This window comes from Carassius auratus, unplaced genomic scaffold, assembly GCF_003368295.1.
Source record: "Carassius auratus strain Wakin unplaced genomic scaffold, ASM336829v1 scaf_tig00001155, whole genome shotgun sequence".
NCBI classification, from domain to species: domain Eukaryota; kingdom Metazoa; phylum Chordata; class Actinopteri; order Cypriniformes; family Cyprinidae; genus Carassius; species Carassius auratus.
Genome location: NW_020523344.1, coordinates 813236 through 833931, shown reverse-complemented (window position 1 = coordinate 833931; position 20696 = coordinate 813236). Strand labels below are relative to the sequence as shown.

At 35.3% G+C, this 20696-nt stretch overlaps 2 protein-coding genes across 3 annotated transcripts; both read right to left on the bottom strand.

Annotated features, from left to right (window-relative positions):
- Positions 1-625: 625 nt before the first annotated feature.
- On the bottom strand, positions 626-12294 carry csnk2a4 (casein kinase 2, alpha 4 polypeptide). 2 transcript variants are annotated; one of them, XM_026242264.1, is made up of 13 exons: positions 11658-12294; positions 8637-8856; positions 7342-7453; positions 5908-6009; positions 5742-5792; positions 5596-5655; positions 5111-5194; positions 4755-4865; positions 4494-4595; positions 3509-3609; positions 3277-3425; positions 3051-3140; positions 626-1347 (listed from the first exon to the last, which is right to left on the bottom strand). In XM_026242264.1, exons 2-13 carry the CDS (start codon positions 8735-8737, stop codon positions 1232-1234), a joined length of 1179 nt encoding a protein of 392 aa, XP_026098049.1. In that variant the 5' UTR covers positions 8738-8856; positions 11658-12294; the 3' UTR covers positions 626-1231. The 2 variants fall into 2 exon arrangements, with proteins under 2 accessions (XP_026098049.1, XP_026098048.1); XM_026242263.1 differs by lacking the exon at positions 11658-12294 and having other exon boundaries at positions 8637-9097.
- Positions 12295-13381: 1087 nt separating this feature from the next.
- On the bottom strand, positions 13382-19141 carry ube2v1 (ubiquitin-conjugating enzyme E2 variant 1). Its single transcript, XM_026242265.1, has 4 exons — positions 19026-19141; positions 17132-17280; positions 14806-14931; positions 13382-14354 (listed from the first exon to the last, which is right to left on the bottom strand). The coding sequence occupies exons 1-4, from the start codon at positions 19045-19047 to the stop codon at positions 14208-14210; spliced, it is 444 nt and encodes a 147-aa protein (XP_026098050.1). The 5' UTR covers positions 19048-19141; the 3' UTR covers positions 13382-14207.
- Positions 19142-20696: the final 1555 nt, after the last annotated feature.

Genomic DNA, 20696 nt, shown 5'->3' with positions numbered 1-20696 from the left:
ATTAACACCTGACTCTCATTTTATGGTTTTTGCAGTGTGCGATAAAATCAATGTGTCAGAGCACATTAAAAATTTACAATTAAAATTATTGAAACATTGTTTAAACGATGTGTGACGAGCTGTGGAATTGCGCACAGAACAAATAAACAACGATATAGAGAAAAACTTCAATATTTCATGAATTTTTTTAAATAAATGACATTTCTGGAATTGATATGTATTTCTATGCAGCTCAATGAAGAAAAACAATTGTGCACTGTAGTGGAAAAGTAGGGCACAGTGCAAAATAAAACCCCTTTCTTATTAAATACAACATGTTTATAAACACAATCATTGCTTTGCATGAATTTTAAAATAGTCAATGAAACCATTTAACATTCATATGTTGGCACTTTTTTTGCATCCAGAATATATATTTGCTCAGTTCATGCGTTCCTTGGGAACTGAACTGTTTGAGCTACATGATTGCCTGGTTCAGTGCTCTAACTTACAAAGGTTCAAAGTATGATATTTAAATCTTAAAAAATACATTTCTTTATTTGCAACCCATCAGAATAAAAGCTGTTGGTATATTTCCAGTCACACTGTTAATTTTGGTTCAGTCAAATGAACTGAATACAAAGACTGGATGAGCAATGGTTCTTTATTACTGGATTATGGGTATACAGAAGTTATAGACTGCTGTGTTTATAAAAATAAACAAATCAAATATGCCACAGCATTGCCATTTACACGGGACGTCAACGGTGAGAGGAGCTAAAGACACTGCTGTGTGTTGAGTCAAGGCGATTGGTGTGACCTGATGTGAGCTACAGTAAACAGCACCAATACACACTCCGAACTACGGCCACAGCTGTATAACGGCAGTATCATTTCACACTTGAGAGAGGATTTTCTTATTGACTGCTGACAGAAATACTGTGCTACTGCATGCTTCACTTGCTCCAAGAAACAGTCCATCTGTTTTCAAGTAAAGCTAAGCTGTTTAATGGCAGGACAATGTATGTAAGACCACACAGGCTTCTTCTCTTTCTGTGAATAAGCTCTCAAACATATCCTGCACACTTCTGCTTAAAGTGAACATCTCATGATGAAGTGCATGCAGTTTCAGATAAACTCATGCTGCACTGCGAGGTAAACTGAAGGGTGGTGGTGCTGAGGAGCTCGATCTAACAACAGTCCCAGAGATCCTCAGCAGGTTTGGTGTGACAGGACTGACAGGTACGGTGCATCACTGAGCGGCCCCCGTGGCTGCAGGCACTGGAGTGTTTAGGCTGCTGGGGGCCATGAGAATGGGGGAGCCCGTCAGGGGCCCTAGAGCTGTGGAGGCTGGAAGCGCAGCTATTCCTGGTGAAGCAGTCAGGAGAAAGAGGAATCTCAAACACTCTAGTGACACAAGCAATTTCTTGGATGTAAACATGAGCTTGGTCATGCTTATTTGGCGCTCAAGAAACATTTCTTATTATCCATTTTGAAAACAGCTGCTGCCTTTTAGTTTTCTGGAAACCATGATGCATTTTCTTTCATGGCTCTTTGAAGAAAATGCTTGATAAATAAAGTTTAAATGCACTATGGAAACTTCTGCCAAGAGATTAGAAAAACACAATGAAGACTTTTTTTATCTCACAATTTAGATTCCTTTCTAGGAATTCTGAGTCAGAATCCTGAGATATAAATCCTGGATTGCACAAGATTTAAACTTAAAATTCTGAAAAAAAAAGTCTGAAATAAGAGATTCAAAGCAATTATTATTATTATTATTATTATTATTTTGTATTCCATGAAGGAAAAAAACAACCAACGAGATCTAAACTCCGAACTAAAAAAAAGGCAGAAGCTGCACACTCATTAAAGTCAGAATTCTACGTTTATGTTTACAAACTCAGAATTTCGAGAACAAAGTCAGAGTTGTGAAATAATAAAAAAAAGAGTTACATTCATCTTTCTTTTTCTTTACCTTATTTTCCGGACTATAAGTCACACTTTTTTTCATAGTTTGGGTGGTCCTGTGACTTAAAGTCAGGGGCGACTTATTTATCAAAATTAATTTGACATGAACCAAGAGACATTAACCAAGAGCAAACATTACCGTTTACAGCCGCGAGAGGGCGCTCAATGCTGCTCCTGTAGTCTACACTGAAAACATAGAGCACCCTCTGGCGGCTGGAGACGGTAATGTTTTCTCTTGGTTTTTGTTTCCAAATAAATGCGATTTATAGTCCAGTGCGACTTATATATGTTTGTTTCCTCATCATGGCGTATTTTTGGACTGATGCTACTTAAACTCAGGTGTGACTTATAGTCCGAAACTTAATTCTAGTTGGAAATCATTCATCAGGTACCTATGTACCAAGGCAACAGTGTTTTGATCACCTTTGAGTCATTTGATCAATTAATGCATAGTTTGCTAAATAAAAGTATACATTCCTTTTAAAAACAAGCAAATAAACAAACAACTACAAAAAAACCTCTCTGATCCCAAACGTCTGATCAGTCTGCAGGCAGGTCCACTTATTGGCACAAAGTTGTAAAGTACAAATACATTTGCTTATAATTTTTAATTAGAATAAAATTTTAATTCTGTTGTTCCTGGTGGAATGAACTCCCAATCTCAATTCGAACAGTCTTTACTCATTTTCAAAAAAAAAAAAAAAAACATTTAAAGGCTCATCTTTTTTTGCCAGCACTTGAGCAACTAATACTAGCATTTACCTTTTCTTGTCTATCCTATTCTTGAAAAAAAAAACACATAGCTACGTGTTCTGTGCTAGACTAACTTGAGACTTGTCAAGGCCCTTGTATACTGTTGTTGTTCTCTCGTTGGTCTGATTGCTTCTATTATTCTCATTTGTAATTCACTTTGAATATAAATGTCTGCCAAATGATTAAATGTAAATGTTCTTGATTCTGTGACCTGTGCTTAAAGAAATTCCCCCTTATTTAAAGCATGCCAAGTTAGTTCTATGGACAGAATTGAACAAAAACGCGGGTGTGTGTTTGAATCATAAATATCATAATGTCATTTTAAAGCAGGCAAAGAGTTAGCTGACCTGTGATCATAGCGGCAGAGCTCACTGCAGTGATAGTTGTTGGCACAGAGGTTGATCCTGCGATGCGAGTCTGATCTTTCAAAACAGGGTCTAAGGCAAGGGGCAAGATTTCATAATTAATTAAAAACACAAGTATTTAGTAGTGTAAATGTATAGAATCATATCAAATTCTCTCCATAGTAATTCAATAGACCTGGTGCTAATGTAATATTTCAAATGCTATTACAGAAGTAGGGGTGCTCCATGGCCTCTCTCGCGGTCAGTCTGCTCTGATGGTCGTAACGCAACAACTTGTCCAGAAAGTCAAGAGCTTCAGGACTGACCAAGTGTTGGTTTTCACTGTGAATGAACCGCTCCCATCGCTTACGGGAATGTCTAACATGAAGTAAATGTAAATTGGCTGAAATCAAATGACAGAAGACAGTGCTAACAATGTCAGATTATTAAGGAGGGCTCACCTTCCCAGAATGTCATTAAACCGAGGCTCCAGCTCAATGTTGTATTTGTCAATGCAATCATAAAGATCTTCTGTTCCAAGAACTTTAGCTATTCTCACCAGCTTTGAAGAAATACGAACATTGTGATCAGTTCAGTCAATTCAACTCCAAAAGTAAAGACCAACAGCTGCATTCATTTGTTACAGTGCTCATGTTACTATATGAGAGATACTTGAAGTTATGTATTGTTATTACTTTTATTATAATAATTAATAGGCTATTAGTAATGTAATGTGTATCAAAGACACTGTAAAAAGACTGCATTAATAGTGGCTATTAAGTACATTTTCAAACTTTAATCCTACATTTCTTGTAACGTTTAAGAAAAAAAGAAATCAGATACACAGTACACCTCATATAAAAATGAGCAAATTTAATAGAGTGTTATGTTGAAAGCACTGCTGATTCGTTTATTTTTAGTCCACAGTTAAGGCCTGTTCATGACAAGAACAATAACTATAACCGTACGATTATATTAGTGTCCACACCAAAGGACAATCCTGTTCTGTTTATTGTGAGCACACACTGCAGTTTATATAGTTAGGTAAGTTTTTAGAGTTTTTAATATAAGGTAACTACATGGTTAAGGCGAGGTTTAGGGGCAAGTTCAGGGTTAGTACTTAGTTATTACCCAATTATTATAATTTTTATAATACTTACAGTACGTAGTATGTACAAGCAGAACAGGACTGTAAAATAAAGTGTTATCATTAATGTTATAGTCATTGTCCTTGGTGTTAACAGGCCTTTAGTTCTGGTTCTCTAATTACACTTTTTGTTATTTATTAAAATTTTTAAAGCAAACATCAAGGTTAAAGTAAGGCATTTACAAATGGTTAACGTAAATAGGGATAATGTTTCATTTATGTGAGGCTGATCATCTTATAAAAGCACTGAATATTCCTTTGGTTATCAATCAACTGTTCTTTTCTTTACTGATATTCACCTGGTCATAGTTGTCATGTCCGTGGAAGAATGGCTCCTTCCTAAAGATCATACTGGCCAGCATACAACCAAGACTCCACATATCGAGACTGTAGTCATACATCTGGAGTGACAGAATAAAAGCGATTTGTTTCTGATTTCCAAAAGTTTTCACAAGTTGTTTTTCCATGTTCAGAAATCAAAATCTCAAAAGGTAAATCCTCAAAAGCTAAAGACTTCTCAAGTGGCTGACGTGTGTATATGAACAGATGTTCGGTCTGACCTGGTAATCTATCAGTAGTTCTGGTCCTTTAAAGTAGCGAGAGGCGACTCGGATGTTGTACTCCTGTCCTGGGTGATAGAATTCAGCCAGTCCCCAGTCAATGAGACGCAACTGAAACACGACAGCATCCAACAGTCATTCGACATCAGCCTGTTTGTCTGTATACATAATAATGATAAGTTTACATGCTGCAAACGTCAATGGCTTAATGAAGCATTAAACCTCCAACATTGCTTTCCTAGAACTATGCAGCATTATTTTATACTTTGTTTTCGATTTGTTTCCAACATACTTTCATCTTAAAAAATCAGTGTTGTTGTTTCTTATGTGAATATTAAGCAGTGTTGACTGACTACCTTTCTGTGCTCATGATCGATCATGATGTTGTGTGGCTTGACATCTCTGTGCATAATTCCCATACTGTGACAGAAATCCAAAGCCTAGAGACATACAGCAAACATGAGATCATATCAAAACCTCTAAAAAGGATTTACAGGAATGACAATACAATATCTGATGCACTGTACATATCTAATGCGCTAGACTGAGTTTGATTTCCTGCACACTTCAAAATGTAAAATGCTAATTATAGTTTGGGGGAAAGACAGGTATGTAATCTCGCTCAGTTTTCTCATTTTTACACAAATTGTAGTTTGAATTCAACCTTTAACCAAAATGTCCGTCCTAAACTGTAAGAAAAATGTCTAACGAACATTTATTTATTTATTGAATTCATGGGAAATATACATTAAAAAAATGACTTGAAAGCATCATTTGTAAACGTAAGCTAGTCTCTGGTGAAGATTTATTTTTAAAAGAGTTTCAGGTACCACAATCTCACCTTCAGGATCTCAAACATGTAGAAGCGAATGTCAAAGTCTGTCAGGGTCTGATACAGTTGCTGATGAAAGCAAAGCAAGGAGGGAGCTAATTACATAACTGGGTTTTGTTTTTGAAGTTATCAGAGATTGAGAATAAGGTTTTTACCTTAAAGTCTGTGTTGTTCACATGTTCAAAAACCAAGGCAGGTGTTCTGGACTGCAATGTGTGTACAACATCATCATCATCAAACAAAAGAAATACACTTAAGTGCTAAAATCAGTTTTTACAGTATACATTGATTGTTGTTTTTGCAAGGGTTCTGAATACTGACCACTGGGTCTTTGACGATGTCCAGGAGGGTGATGATATTCGGACCTCCGCGAAGGTTCTCGAGAATCTTTATTTCACGCTTTATCTTCTTCTTCTTCACAGGCTTAAAAAGAGAGAGTTCCTAATGATCCACAATCTATTAAATCTGTAACAACTTTTTAAAAACTAGAAAGGTTTACATCAAAGAAAGAAAAAAGAATCAAGTTAATAAGAGTAGATTATTTTTGCATCTGTGTCACCTCTTTGCACCTCTGGCTGTGTTTTTGGTTACACTTTATTTGAAGGTGTCTTTGTTAACTATACACTTAAGAATTGAGTAATTTTAATTAACTACATTTAATTACTACGTATATGATTAGGGTTTGGCTCAGGGTTAATTGCATGTAATTATGCATATTTAATTGTTATTATAATAGAAAGTACATGTAATGTGTAACAAGGACACATTAAAATAAAGTGTTACTGTGTTTGTATATTTTTTTATATTGAGAAGTAATTTGTGTTAACAACAATGTATTCTTTAAAGGCACAGATAACTCTGGACAGGTACACCAACTTGCCATATTAAAGGGATAGTTCACCCTAAAATGAAAATTCTGTCATTAATTAATCACCCTCATGTCGTTCCAAACCCGTAAGGCCTTTGTTCATCATCGGAACACAAATTAAGATATTTTTTATGAATTCGGAGAGCTCTCTGACCCTCCCATAGACAGCAACGCAACTGAAATGTTCCCAGGTCCAGAAACAGAGTAAATACATCTGTAAAACTGTTCATGTGACATCAGTAGCTTAACTTCAGTTTTGTGATGCTACGAGAATACTTTTTTTGCACAAGGAAAACAAAAATCACATAATTTACTCAACCATTCTTCTCCCCCGAATTAAGTCTTACGCCATTTTAGAGAGTATTACAAAGCATATGCATGCTTTCCCCTAAGCGTAAACAATGCTTATTACGCAGATTACATTCATGTGCACTTTTTCACCCTAAACATACTCTCCAGAATAGCGGAAGAAGTAACTCAGGGGAGAAGAATGGTGGAATAAATTATGTTATTTTTGTTTTCTCTGCGCAAAAAAAAAATGTATTCTTGTAGCATCGCAAAACTTAAGTGAAGCTACTGGTGATACATGAATGGTTTTACATATGTATTGACTATATTTCTGGACCTGGGAACATTTCAGTTGCCTTGCTATCTATGGAAGGTCAGATAGCTCTCCGGTTTCAATTAAAAATATCTTAATTTGTGTTACGAAGATGAACGCAGGTCTTGACGGTTTGGAACGACATGAGGGTGAGTCATTAATGACAGAATTTTGATTTTGGGATGAACCAACCCTTTAATATTTAACAAATAAGAAAAACATGGCTTCAAATGCCTTCATTTCATGCCTTTCTGTTAACTACAGAATCAAGAGGAGCTGGTCTTACCTTTAGTATTTTAACCACTACTTTCTCATTGTTTGTAATGTTGATTGCTTCAAACACTTCACTGTACTTTCCTCTTCCTAACTTGCGGACCAGTTGGAAATCATCTTGATTGCTGGAAAATATGTGTTAAAAGTATTTGTCAGCCTTCAGGTCATTTTTCAGCTTTTACAATCTCAATACTTCTGTCACTTTTTTAAAACTCTTCACACAGTTCTCCTTACCACCTTTTAGCTTAGCACAGCAGATACAGTAATTTCACATTTAAAGAGCACAAAAACTACCAAAAGATTTACACTCATTTCATCAATTCATTTTTTCCCACTTCCCTTACTTTGTCATTCATAAAGCACTGACCTAAAACCATAATCAGGCTGCATTATGTTTTCTGTTGTGAAATATATTTTAAAAACAAGAATGTCACTGTCTACTGTTCAGAAATTCACTGCAGTATATGTCAGATGGTCCATGACTGAATTGCAAACATTATTGCTAAGTGTCTCCTTCTGTACATATATAATTAAAGACTAACACCTTTGTGCGTGTGTTTAGCTTCATCTAATTGTTTTAATATTTTTAGATTTTACTCAAATGTAGCAAATTGCTTGCTTTCTTATTCAGTTTTATAATGTTTTGAATTTAAGTTGAACATTTATGAAAAGAGCACGTTAATGTGCAAACTGGCCTGTAGGTTCATATAGTTTTAGTGCTAGTTGTGTCTGAGTGAGAAAAGAATTCATGTCATTTGAAAAACGTAGTCACTGAATGTATTCTGCGCCAAAGCAAAGATAAATGATCCACAGCTCAGCCCATATAGACTACTGTTGTGCTCACTATGTGAGGAGCTTTGAAAGTGACCTAGTATTGAAAAAAGCATGTGATCAGTCAACAATATACAAAGCAGTCAAAAGAGCTCTTCTAAAAGCGTTAACTGCACAGTCTGAACCACATCAGTAAAAAGAGCACAGTGAAGAACTGCAGAAGCTTTTTTTTTTTTTTTCAATGAACTGAAGAGGAAAAACGAAATAAGTGTGCAGGGCCCCTGCTCATCGCCTCTTTCAGCTAGAATCTGGTGACATTCCTGGAGCTTTTCCTCAAGGGCGAAAAAAAAAAGTAACACAAAAACAACATAAAGTGACGAAACCATGCAAATTGATTGAGGTCGCCACATTAATGGTGTTACTACTTGAGCAAAATGTACAGTAGAATAAAAGGAGAAAGAATGCTTGTGTTTGCAATAAAGAAAATATATTGTATATCACATGATGATAATACAATAGATGTATAGAGATACATACCCCCACTCAATAACATGTGATTCATAATCCCAGTATTCTCTGGGCCGTTGTGTGTTGACCTCAGTGTAGACTTTGGCGCGACTCGCCACAGGTCCTGGCATGATGCACAGTTCAGATCTGTGTTTACTGTACTGCCAATTAAAAATCAGATGAGAACAGTTTTGCAGAACGTGCTGGCTACAGGAGAGGGGCCATAGAAGATGGAAGCGTCTCCGGATGGCTGTGGGGAAAGGTAAATAAAATGGGAAATCTGAGAGATTGTCAAGAGGACTACACACACACATATAGGCTATATTTTTATTAGTGTGTGTTGAATAACTTTTACTCACACTTCATCTGCAGCAAAGCGTTGCATTCATTAGGTTGTGTTTGAACTAAAAACTTGAAACCTGACTTTAAATGCCCAGTTTTATTCATTCATTATTTTTTCACCCTACCTCTGGGGAACACCAAAGAAAACAAAAAAGTAACATTTCTCAAAATATCTATTTTTTTTTTTTCCACAAAGAGCGAAAGGCAAGCATGTTTGGAATGACATGAGGGTGAATAAACGATGACAAACCGTTCATGTTTTTTTTTTTTTTTGGGGGGGGGGGGAGTTGTAAACTCTCTCTATTGTATTTGCTTCAGTATAATGACATCCTAAATAAGAACTACAGTACAATAGTGTTTTTTAAGAACATGTTGTCAATCCATATAGAATATTTTAGAAAGTCTCAAGAAAACACTAGTACTTTAGAAAGCAAAATAAAAACTTTCCCCCCTCCTTTTTCTCAGTAAAGGAAGAGGAAAATGTATGACATCATCAGCTTTCCAGGCTATTATGGCACCGAGTCTTTGCTGAATATTCGAACAATGCAGGTTTAAGTCAGGGATAGTTGTTTAGATTTACATACATTTTACATCTATTTAGCATTTAAAAGTTCCAGATACAACTGGGGTACACAAAGACCAAAGTTACATTCATATTATTTATGCTGCATAACTGCAGTATAATAGATAAAACGTTTTTTTTTCAGTCATGACTTCTTCCACTCATGCAACATATTTGCAGCCATTAGCACGGCAAATGATTCAATGCAAAACACATCGCGACCAAGAAGAAAAATCATAAATAGTTTACATTAATTCACAATCCATCTCCATATATAGCACTGGTATATAAATTGTGACATGTCTATATAATTGTTTGATTTGGTAAGTTCTGTGTTCATTTGGTTTCTAGCACCCGGATCACATCACGATCAATGATTCTCTGTTCATGAGTCATCTAAGAAAAATAAATGACTGTACAGGTTTCATATTTTAACATTTCTAGGGTTTCATTTTTTCTTCTCTGAAATGGTTTCTACATAAATATAAAGGTCAGGAGGGTTATGAATAGGCACTGGCCATTGAAAAGCTTGATGTTTTTCTTTCTATTTTATGTAAGCAAATTTAGTTCTGCTTAGACATGCCCTATTTGTAGCAAAATTAATGCTTGAAAACAGTTAAATGTTTTATAAAATTGTGGAAGTTTTGTAAATGAGCAGATATGATGTTTAAATACACATAATAAAATTGCTTTAAAGAATAAAATATCAAAAGAGGCAGCTGAATGAATTTGAAGGTGTTTCTGTCTCCAGTGCTGTTATATGGCAAGGAGGTTTAACATTTAATCAATCACAGGATATCAATTATAGATGGCAAAATTCTGTGTACACCACTGATTAATGAGTTTGGCTACTGAAATAATTCCAGTGAGAACAACCTCTTAATACTAGTAAATTTCACATTCATAAATGCAAGTTTACAAAAGTTAAACATCTTTTTATGGTGCTTGAAAGAGATTAAAATGTATTTAGATGTGACGTCAAAATCTAAAAATAGCAGAACAATTAAAACGATTAATATATGCTCTTCCACATAATAATATATATAAATAATACAGTAGTATAAATATATAATATAAATAATAATAAATAACGGTGCTGACCTGTAAAATATATTTTTTCTGTATTAAAATTGCAGTGTTATATCCCATGGACATGTTAATATATGTGTAATATATATTTGTCTGTAATCTGATGTTTATGTTCCCTGTCTTTTAATTTTACATTTATTTTATGTTTCTTTGTTCCTTCTTGTTGAGGCATGTGAAATGTTTTGTGATATATTGTGATATGGCACTGTACATGCTACTCGTTGACAATAAAGCAGTTAAAAAAATACAAATAAAAAATAAACTCTCAATACTACAACATATAACGACATTCTAAAGAAGGGTGTTTCCAATTTGTTGCAATTTTTTTCTTCTTCTTTGTGATGGAACAGAAGCCCTTCATACCTTTGACCAGTGTTTATAACCAAAGTGGTCCAGTGTCGGGTCACGAGGATGCTGAGGCCTGTCCGAGCAGGGTAACAACCTGGATGCACGGCTAGTCACGTTTCAATAATTAATTAATTATAAATATCAGTCATTGCTTTTAGAGTCAATTATAGAAAACTGAGAAAATTCTGTTACTTACATAGGCTATCATCAATAATTAAATAACGTTTTATTATTATTATTTATTTTATAGAAACTGCATTTTATATAGGCTACAAAACATTGGGATGAACTTCATTAGAAATGCAAGTTTTTTTTTACTAAGCATTTTGACCAGGAATAAATAAATAATTTGAATTGAAATAGCCTATATTAATTATAATTCATTTCTGCAAGCGACTAGATGTTCAACTTGCTTGGCATTATATTAAGTCTTTTGTAAGAGATTTACCATGATCTATTGGTTAAAAGATATGATGCCCGCTATACAGCACACAGCACCTGCTAAACTAATGAAGAATTTACTAGCACCAAATACTCAGTGATCCTATCATGTCTTACAGCAGTGGTGCAAACACACTTCTGGAAGCACAGTGTAATAAACAGGATGAGTTTTCTCCACAGAACCCATGAGCAGTGCCGGCTTCCTCATCTCAACACCCTTCTTTACTACAGCTTTACACAAATGACACTGCATGCAGAGACACATTTACCTTTTCGATGGCAGTCGTGTTGAAGCGCTAATATTCAGCACGTCATGGAGATATTAATCCTTATTTCAATGAAATATTGAGTCATTTCTGTCTCAGAGACTCAACATGGCTGTTTGATAACGGCTTTGAGAGCGCACGCGCCAAACATCACACATATGCATATCCTGACTGACTAGACTAACAGTATTTTTTCTTCTTTTTTTCAAAAAAGCTTGGTGCTAACGCCACAAATGGTTCGATTTCAGTGGAGACACACTGTATAGCCTGAATGCAAAGTAAATCTGGGTAGATAAACCTATATAGAAAATTCATATCATAAATGATTCAACTGACTCATTTTTTTATAGACATGGCAGAAACGTCATTACGTTTGTATGTCAAAGCCACATTGCACCAAAATGTATATATATCATGTAAACATTGGTCGACATTTTTGTCATTACATGTGGAGAAATGTGGCTCAATAAACCTGAATTCATTTCTCATGTCTGCTTTTATAGCCTTGAGTTTTCAAAAATGTAATTCTGTGCACGTGGTCACCTATTTAGTGCATCAAGTGATCCAATGAATGTCACCCCAAAAGGAAAATGTGCTGAAAACGTACTCATCCATGAAGTAGATGTGTTTGTTTCTCTATCAGATTTGGAGAAATGTAGCATTACAGCTCTTCTGGGAATGGGTGCCGTCAGAATGAGATACCAAACAGCTGATAAAAACATTACAATAATCCACTGGAACACATCCTCTGCTGATCTGATCCAGAAGCAGTTAAAAATGCCTTAATGATGAAATTTGTTTCTTTTAAACGTGCAACTTTTCTCTTTAAAAGACATTAGTTGATGGACTGGAGTGGATTACTATGGTTTTTATCATTCAGACCATCATTCTGATGGCACCCATTCACTGCAGAGTGAGTGAGCTAAATTTATCCAAATCCGTTCTCCTGAAGAAACAATCTTTTGTTTGAAAATTGAGTAAAATCAGAAAACTGAGTTCACTTGTGATTATTTTTGTAAGGTGTTGTTACAGTTGTGCTTTTAAGTTTATACACCTTGCAGAACCTGCCAAATGTTTCTAATCATTTCTGATACAAATTCAATTACTAAATACTACCAAAAATATGCTATCTCACAACACAGACACTGAGTCCACAGGACAAAATAATTACAGAATTTAAACAATGAAGTAGTTAAAAAGTGTACACCCCTGTGATTCCTCATACTGCTGTAAGCTGAGTGATCAGTGGTTGTCTGTTTTGTTCATGAGACCCTCGATTACCCTGTGCAGTAACACTGGCCATTGTTCTTTAGGAAAATCCTCCTAGTCCCATTTTCATTGTTTTTCCAGCATCTTCTGCATATCTGAACCCTTTCAAACAATGACTGCAAATAACTGAAATCAAGTTTTTCCTCACAGTTGTGAGACTCTGTTCAGTTATTCTTTTTTTTTTTTTTTATCCTTGTGTAGAATATTCAAACATCTATTAAGTGAAATATCTTATTTGAGGTAATACACCCCCTCCCCATCTTTTTTAATTATTAAAACTTGCTGTTTCTTCAAGGGTTATGTAAACGTACTGCCCACAACTGTTCCCTGGAGTTGGAGCAACATGCAGCACGTTTGCTGGCTTCGGTTAGATTTTGCACAGCATAACGGAGCAGTAAACACCTTGTTGATTTTATAAAACCTGAAGTGCAACAGATCTTAATGAACAATTGATCTAATTGGTCTAGAATGTATTGACCACAAAATTTATTTATAATGTCCATGGTGTCAAAGCTCTCAACAGCTCAATGGAACATAGAATGCTAAAACTGTGTAATCTGCAGCCCTAGCAGCAAACTAAACAAAACCCCCCAAAAAAATAATAATGAGCCATCAACCTACAACCATCTGCCTTGTTTTCTCTGCATATTAAAATGGGATAGAATATATCATAAAACACAAATCGCACACGTCATCTTTGCTGTTGCAAACATGTTCTATTATTGAGCTTATGTTATTATTTTGCTTTTAACTGAAGTGACTTAAAGCTGAGAGCCTGAAGGAAGTGAGACACCATTCAAGACTCAACCTTGACTGGTCAGGCCAGAAGCCTTGGATTAAACAGTCAAGACCGTTGACTCAAAGGCTAGAAAAAGATGAAAAAAGAAAAGAAAATCTTAACATTCCCACCACACAGCATGTTACATGATAGCACAAATTCATTTTCACTTGCAGAACTAATCTCAAATGAGGGCACTCAAATTACACTCAATAAGATCATTTGTTATTTTTACAATTTGCATGTATAACAAATAAACCTTTAAAAAAAAGATTAGAATGATGTACAGTATTCTGCTGTGCACACCACTACATCCATCGTTTCTGTCCAATGGGAGCTCCTGAAGCAGGACTGCTCATTGGTTGCTGCAGCACATGGGGAGTGGTCAGGAACAGAGAGGGATTCTCATGAGTCCAGAGAGGAGGAGGAGGAGGAGGAATGCTCAGCCTTGCGTGTGTGAATGTTTTCCAGATGAAGGTAGAGAGGATGAAGGAGAAGCTCTGAGCTCAGTTGCTGTAGATCTGTCCTTCGGGAGGCTGCGGCAGCTTCATGTTCTCTTTGCACATCATGAGTCGTCGCAGCTCCTGCAGGACCACACGGATGCTGTACGAATTCTGCCACTTGGCCAGTGAGGATACAGCTCGCATGTCGACCTGAGTCAACCAGAGAAAATCCCATTAAACTGTGCAATAATAACAACAACAACAACAAAAAAGACAGAGAGAATTTGGTTTGTTCAGGAGGTTTTCCAAACAGTCCTACAGAACGGACCTATACGTCTATTCAATTTGAGAATCCATGAATGCTGAATCCCTGACAATTTTCAAGCGGCAGCTGAAAACTCATCTCTTTCGGTGCTATTAATAATAAATAAATAAAAAACCTGTCTTTCTCTTTTTATTCCTCCCCTTTCTAGCTAAAAACAATATTAAACACTGACATATTTGGTTTGTACATTTTAGGCAGGTTCAGTTCATTAGCAATCCAGAACTCCTATTAAAGTGTAGACACACAATATGGTAAACAAAGGAATTATGAAGGTCCTGACGAGACAAAAAGGATATGATAAAAGCAGATGATTATTCAGTGCTCAGTTGAACTTACCACACCATTTGAGTTATGCACTCCATTCAAGTTGATCTTTGTCACAAAACGAACAAAAGGAGGCGTTTCTGGATATCTTGGTCCACATTCTACTCTTAGGCTGTACATCCTGTTCTCATAGATGGTCTTCATGAAAACAAACAACAACAACAAAAAAAAAACATTATAAAAGTACAAAACAATACCACTACTGACCTGTTCAAACTATAGCAGCATTAACACCAGCACACAATATTGTTTTGCTACAGTTTGTCATTTCCCACTATTTTATAATGTTCTTAAGTATTAAAGATAAACAAAAACAACAACAAAAAAACTTTTACTTATAAAATTTAGTACAGTAAAAAGTACAACATTATGCTTTTGAATGTACAGAAACTTCATAAATTTACTTGTAAAGTAAAAATACTTCACTACTGTCCACCTGTGGTCGGGGGCAGCCCTAATATAATCATCTACATGATTTAATATAATGATTGATATAATTACCTAGATTTCAACAGTTCCACATGTATAGATATGATTTAATAAGCAAAGACACTTGTTTGTTTATAGTTTAATGCCATGCCAGCTATCATGACTATATGCTGGAAGTGTTTCCGGGCAAAATAGAATAGGAAAAATATGTTTATACGTCATTTTGTACACAAATACATATTAATTCATGACATTTTGATGTTTGAAAGTCTATAGGTTGACAAATTCAGTGGGGCTTGAAAGTTTGGGCACCCCTTGCAGAATCTGTGAAAATATGAGTAATTTTCAAAAAATAAGAGAGATCATACTAAATGCATGTTATTTTTTATTTTAAAATTGTCCTGAGTAAGATATTATACATAAAAGATATTAACATTTAGTCCACAAGACAAAAAAAATTGCTGAAATTATTAAAATAACCCCACTGAAAAGTTTGGGAACCCTTGGTTCTTAGTACTGTGTTCTCTTACCTGATGATCCTGATGATAAGATGATAAGATGCATTAAGAGATGAGGGGTGAAAACTTTTGAACATGATGAAGATGGCCAAATTCATCTTATTTTGTTGAAATATTTTTTCCCATTTAGTTCTGCCCTTCGTAAGTAACAGAAGATACGTTTATGTTTCCCGGTACACAAATTAAGTACAATTTACCTTGATCTTCAAATTCCAACAGTTTTCACCCCCCAGCTCTTAATGCATCTTGTTTCCTTCTGGAGCATCACTGAATGTTTGAATCTTTTTAAATAGTTGTGTTTGAGTCCCTCAAATGTCCTCAGTCTGAAAAGATGCATCTCAAAATCATAAAGTCACTGCTGGAAAGGGTTCAAATATGCAAAGATGCTGGAAAACTGAAGAACTGCAGGAGCTTAAAGATTTTTCTGAAGAACGCTGCTCAGTTTAACTGTTCAGAACAAACAAGGGACTCATGCACAACCATCACAAAACAGAAAGACAGTCGAGGATCATCAGGTGACCACACACAGTACTAAGAACCAAGGGTTCCCAAACTTTTGAGTACGGTTATTTTAATAATTTCAGCAATTATTTTGTCTTGTGGACTAAATGTTAATATCTTTAATGCACAATATCTTACTCAGGACAGTACTAAATAGAAATAACATGCATTTAGTATGATCTCTCTTATTTTTTGAAAAATTACTCATATTTTCACAGATTCTGCAAGGGGTGCCCAAACTTTCGAGCCCCACTGTATATGTAAGTTAAAAAATAAAATAATTATCGATTTTCAAAAATTTGCACCTGACACACAATCTATTTTGGCGTCAATACTGTTGACGGTGTCCTTTATATTTATGCTCAACATGAAATCTAGATATTGTTGTCGTGAAGACAAGAGCCTGGTCTGTCGGCGGCCTCCTTCTATGTCACCTACAGCAGCAGCGCGCCAGTGCTGGCATGGTTCTGGTGTGTAAAGACACAGAAAACACGACGCAGCTGCGATCACGCTCACACCACGCAGCCAGTGTGTGTCACCGGCCTTACATTTTGAATCTTGAATATTGGGGGCATTCTTACAGGCTAGACCACAAAGGGCACTCTGCACTCTGAAAATATTAGTGGTTGCAAAGTAAGTGACATTTTCAATAATGTCAGTAAAAACAACAATAATGATGATACATATTGCACACATCAAACGTAGTAATGTGCCTTTTCCCCAGTAATATTGTTCTTGGCATTTGGTGTGTTTGTTTCTAACAGAATAAACACAAACTTTCTGAGTAAGAACATGTGGGGATTTTTTTTTTTTTATAGTTTTACTCATGCACAAGAATATGTATCTTAACATATGAATTCAATGGAGCCAAGAAGGCCAGTAGAACTGACCCTAGGGGGTCCGATGATCATTCCTCTCCAGCGTGTGAGGGTCATGTCCTCATCGTCTTCCAAACCCCAGCTCACCGTCCCATCTCCAACACCCTTCTGACCCTCCTCAAGCTCCTCCAGCAGCCGAAAGTTACGTGGGACTTTCACGCCTGTGGAAACAAACATTTGCTGCTGAAATAAATGTTCAAAACAGTCTTCTAGCAGGAGAAATGGAGAGAAAGACAACTGTGAAAAATGCTTGATCATAAACATTCTATGAGTTTGTATTTGATATATGGCTAGAAATGTCATTTCAAATCTTTATAAGAGTTGTATTTAATTTAGGTTTTAAATATCTTTCTAAGCCAATGCAAAAAAAAAAAAATCTAGATTTGAACTGAATATATTGGAATTGAAACTGAAATATTTGACATCCTCAGTCGATCACAATACGTAATCAGTGTCTTCTTCGGCAGCAAAATATGAGCCCCAAAAAGGTGAAACAATGCCTTTGGTAACAATTATGGAAGAAATTCCCCCATTAATTTTTGCCCATAGGGACTTTAAAAAGATCTCTAAGAGTTATAAGCCATTAGCAAAGCAAACCATCTACGACGTGAACCACAACTTCAGAAACTTTGATTTCAAGCACAAGGCCTATATATATATATATATATATAAAAACTGGACAAAGAGACAAAATTTATATTGAAACAATATAGGTTATATTTATTGCAAAATATGCACACACAACTATTTAAATAATGTGTCAGCATAAGTAGACTGGATCTATTGTGTCATTAGCTTCACATACATTTTAAAGCAATTTTGATTAGTATCGATTAAAAGACTGTATCAATAAGAGATCGGCGGAGATTTCTCTGCAATCACATTAGTTTTTTCACAGGAAATTCCACTGTTAAACAGTTACTTAAAAATGCAGACTAATGGCTTCAACAAATGTATAGCATCAATACCTTGTAGCTCACAGCTTGTATGTTATAAAGGTTTAGAAATTATCATTGAAAATCACATCCACTATGAAGAATACGAATGCCATTTTTACTGCTGCACTTCAATATAACAAGAGAAAATGATCAGCTCCAAAAAAGGGCAAATTTGAACAGAAGTGTATTTTCTAAAAGTATTTTTTCGAGGTTTAACATTTTAGAAGTGTGCTACAAACCACCGATTTAATGAATGGATACGAATATAAAGAGTAAGACTTTACTTTATATTTTCAACAAGAGGTCCGCAAAGAAACTGACATTATTAATGTTAGTTTTCGTGTTTAAATGGAAGAGATTATAAAATGTGAGCGTTTTGTACATCACTAAATCAATGGCCGTGTCTTAAATTAGCGAGCTGACTACATATACGGCATTTTGGCAAACGTATTCTTAAACCTACAGTAGCGAACTGCCAACAACAACAAAAAAAGCAGGTTTAAAACATTAACGTAGTTCAATGACACGGAACGCAGCTGTGGTGCACAAAACTGCAGTCTATCTAGGCAGCACACGGATTGAGACACAGCCAGTGTTTGGTGTTGTTTCTCTATCATGACGCTGCAGTTGAATAAGCTACATGGCTAATCAACTGAATAGTACAATTATATTAAAACCCCATTGTACTTGAATCCATACACATAAGGAGCGATGTATATGGATGTTAAACTATTTAAGACCGACTCAAACATAAGCACCATCGACATTTAACGCGAGAAATGTCACTGATTTGACAGGCTAATGCTGTGCAAACACACCCACATGAATACGGAGACCCTAAACACAGCAACATGCGTGAATACTTCAATGAAAGTATATTTCTTCCGCGTCTTAACATTTCATAACACTCGTTTTGGATACGAAAGATAGAAACGATAAAATACAAAGGCAGTTTTTCATAAATTTACCTGATCCGGCGGCGGCCGCCATCTTGTTGCTCAGCAGCGGGGACGCGCGCCAACTGTGAACAATCGCCTCATGAATTATGCAAATAATCAGTGAAGTTCACTCCAGTGCGTTTATTACTCATTATATACTCCTGAATCTCTAGTGAAGTTAGAAAAGGTTCTTCAGTAAATGTAGTAAAATGTCATCATTAGAAATTAATGGCTGATGTGTGTGTTCTTTTGTTTTTCATGTTCATATTATTTTTGTTTTATTTAGGCTATTTATTATATGGTAGAGTATTTGAAAGTCAAGATAAATAAAAAATAAAAATAAATAAATAAAAAATAAATAAAGCATCTATTATGGCGAATAAGAGATTAGGTTGGTATCAAAATAATTATTACATTTTATAAAATGTTACTTTATTTATTTATTTAGATTTACCTCTTTATATTTTTTTTTAACACAGGAGGCTATAGCGAATAAATAAATAAATAAATAAATAGAACAATGCAAAGTTATTAGAAAGAAACCGAAAATGAAAAATAATAGAAAAAGAACAGGGAACACTAGTTTTTGAGGATCTTTTTTTATATAAAGAAAAAAAGAAAAGAAAAAAAAGAAGATAGGCTAGATTAGAGATATAATCAAGAGTATTAGTTTTAGAGGGCCAATTGATATTTTTTTAATAAATAAAAAGAAAACAAGTAGACTGAATAGAAATAGAACATAGAGTGCTATTATTAGAGTGTCAAGTGTAGATGAGACGTGTCTTGTTTCTTGAAGATCTTCTAGGATCAGGTTGAGCAGCTCAATCCACAAGACATTCCAGTCAAATTTTGATCTTTTTAAAATCTGCATTACTGGTCTGAAATTGCTCAATTGTTTGATCATTCTTTTAGACTATATGACTGTAGGCCTAGTCGTTGTTGTTTTGTTTGTTGTTAATGTATTTAAATACGTCAGCTTAGCAAAAGCACATAACAAAAGTGCAGTAAAAAAATTAGTCAGTCACGAGGGTCAAAGTCCTGTGTTTAACTCCAGCCTGTGTCAACACATCTGCCTGAACGTTTTCTGAAGACCTGCTTGACTGGTTTAGGTGTGTGTGTTTGGGGCTGGAGCTGACTGCAGGACAGTGGCCCTCCCCAAGCAGGACTGAACACTCCTGGTTTATTTCATTTATTTATTTTTGTGGGATGATTAGACACATTTCTTTCTTTCTTTTTCCTTCTAGAAAGTCTCTATGTCAGTTTATTTTTGTGAAAATCAGAAAAACAGCCAAGAATTGAGTCAGAAATGGGAAAACTTTAAATGAGCAAACTAAATTCACGTTATAGCACCACCTGGTGTCAGTAAAATAGCTATGCTCTTGCTAAATATCTGTTTCTCTTGCTCAAGATGGTTGAGTTGCTTCCTCAAACCATGAAAGGCATAATTACGTGTTTTCATTCAAGTTCATTATTGCATATGAAATGGAAATTAATATCATTAAAGCAGAGGTTAAGGCTTAAGCACAGTTGTGGAATGCATGGTACAGAGAGAAATGCATGAATGAAAATTAAATGACACCCTCATTATTATAAATTATAGTGTCCTGTTAATCATATTGTTAATCAACAGCTTTGTACATTTCCTGGTTGCTTTTGGTCTTTGTGGAGACCTGTTAAATGTTTTTCATTTTTTGGAACAAA

Coding starts and splice junctions, on each gene's coding strand:
- ube2v1 (XM_026242265.1), bottom strand. CDS start 19,047: ATGGCGGCCGCCGCCGGATCAG. Junction 17,281..19,025: donor GGCGGCCGCCGCCGGATCAG/GTAAATTTATGA, acceptor TTGTTTCCACAG/GCGTGAAAGTCCCACGTAAC. Junction 14,355..14,805: donor TGCATAACTCAAATGGTGTG/GTAAGTTCAACT, acceptor TGGTTGACTCAG/GTCGACATGCGAGCTGTATC.
- csnk2a4 (XM_026242263.1), bottom strand. CDS start 8,920: ATGTGTGTGTGTAGTCCTCTTGACAATCTCTCAGATTTCCCATTTTAT. Junction 5,656..5,741: donor TGAACAACACAGACTTTAAG/GTAAAAACCTTA, acceptor TGCTTTCATCAG/CAACTGTATCAGACCCTGAC. Junction 3,141..3,276: donor CATGGAGCACCCCTACTTCT/GTAATAGCATTT, acceptor CCCTTGCCTTAG/ACCCTGTTTTGAAAGATCAG.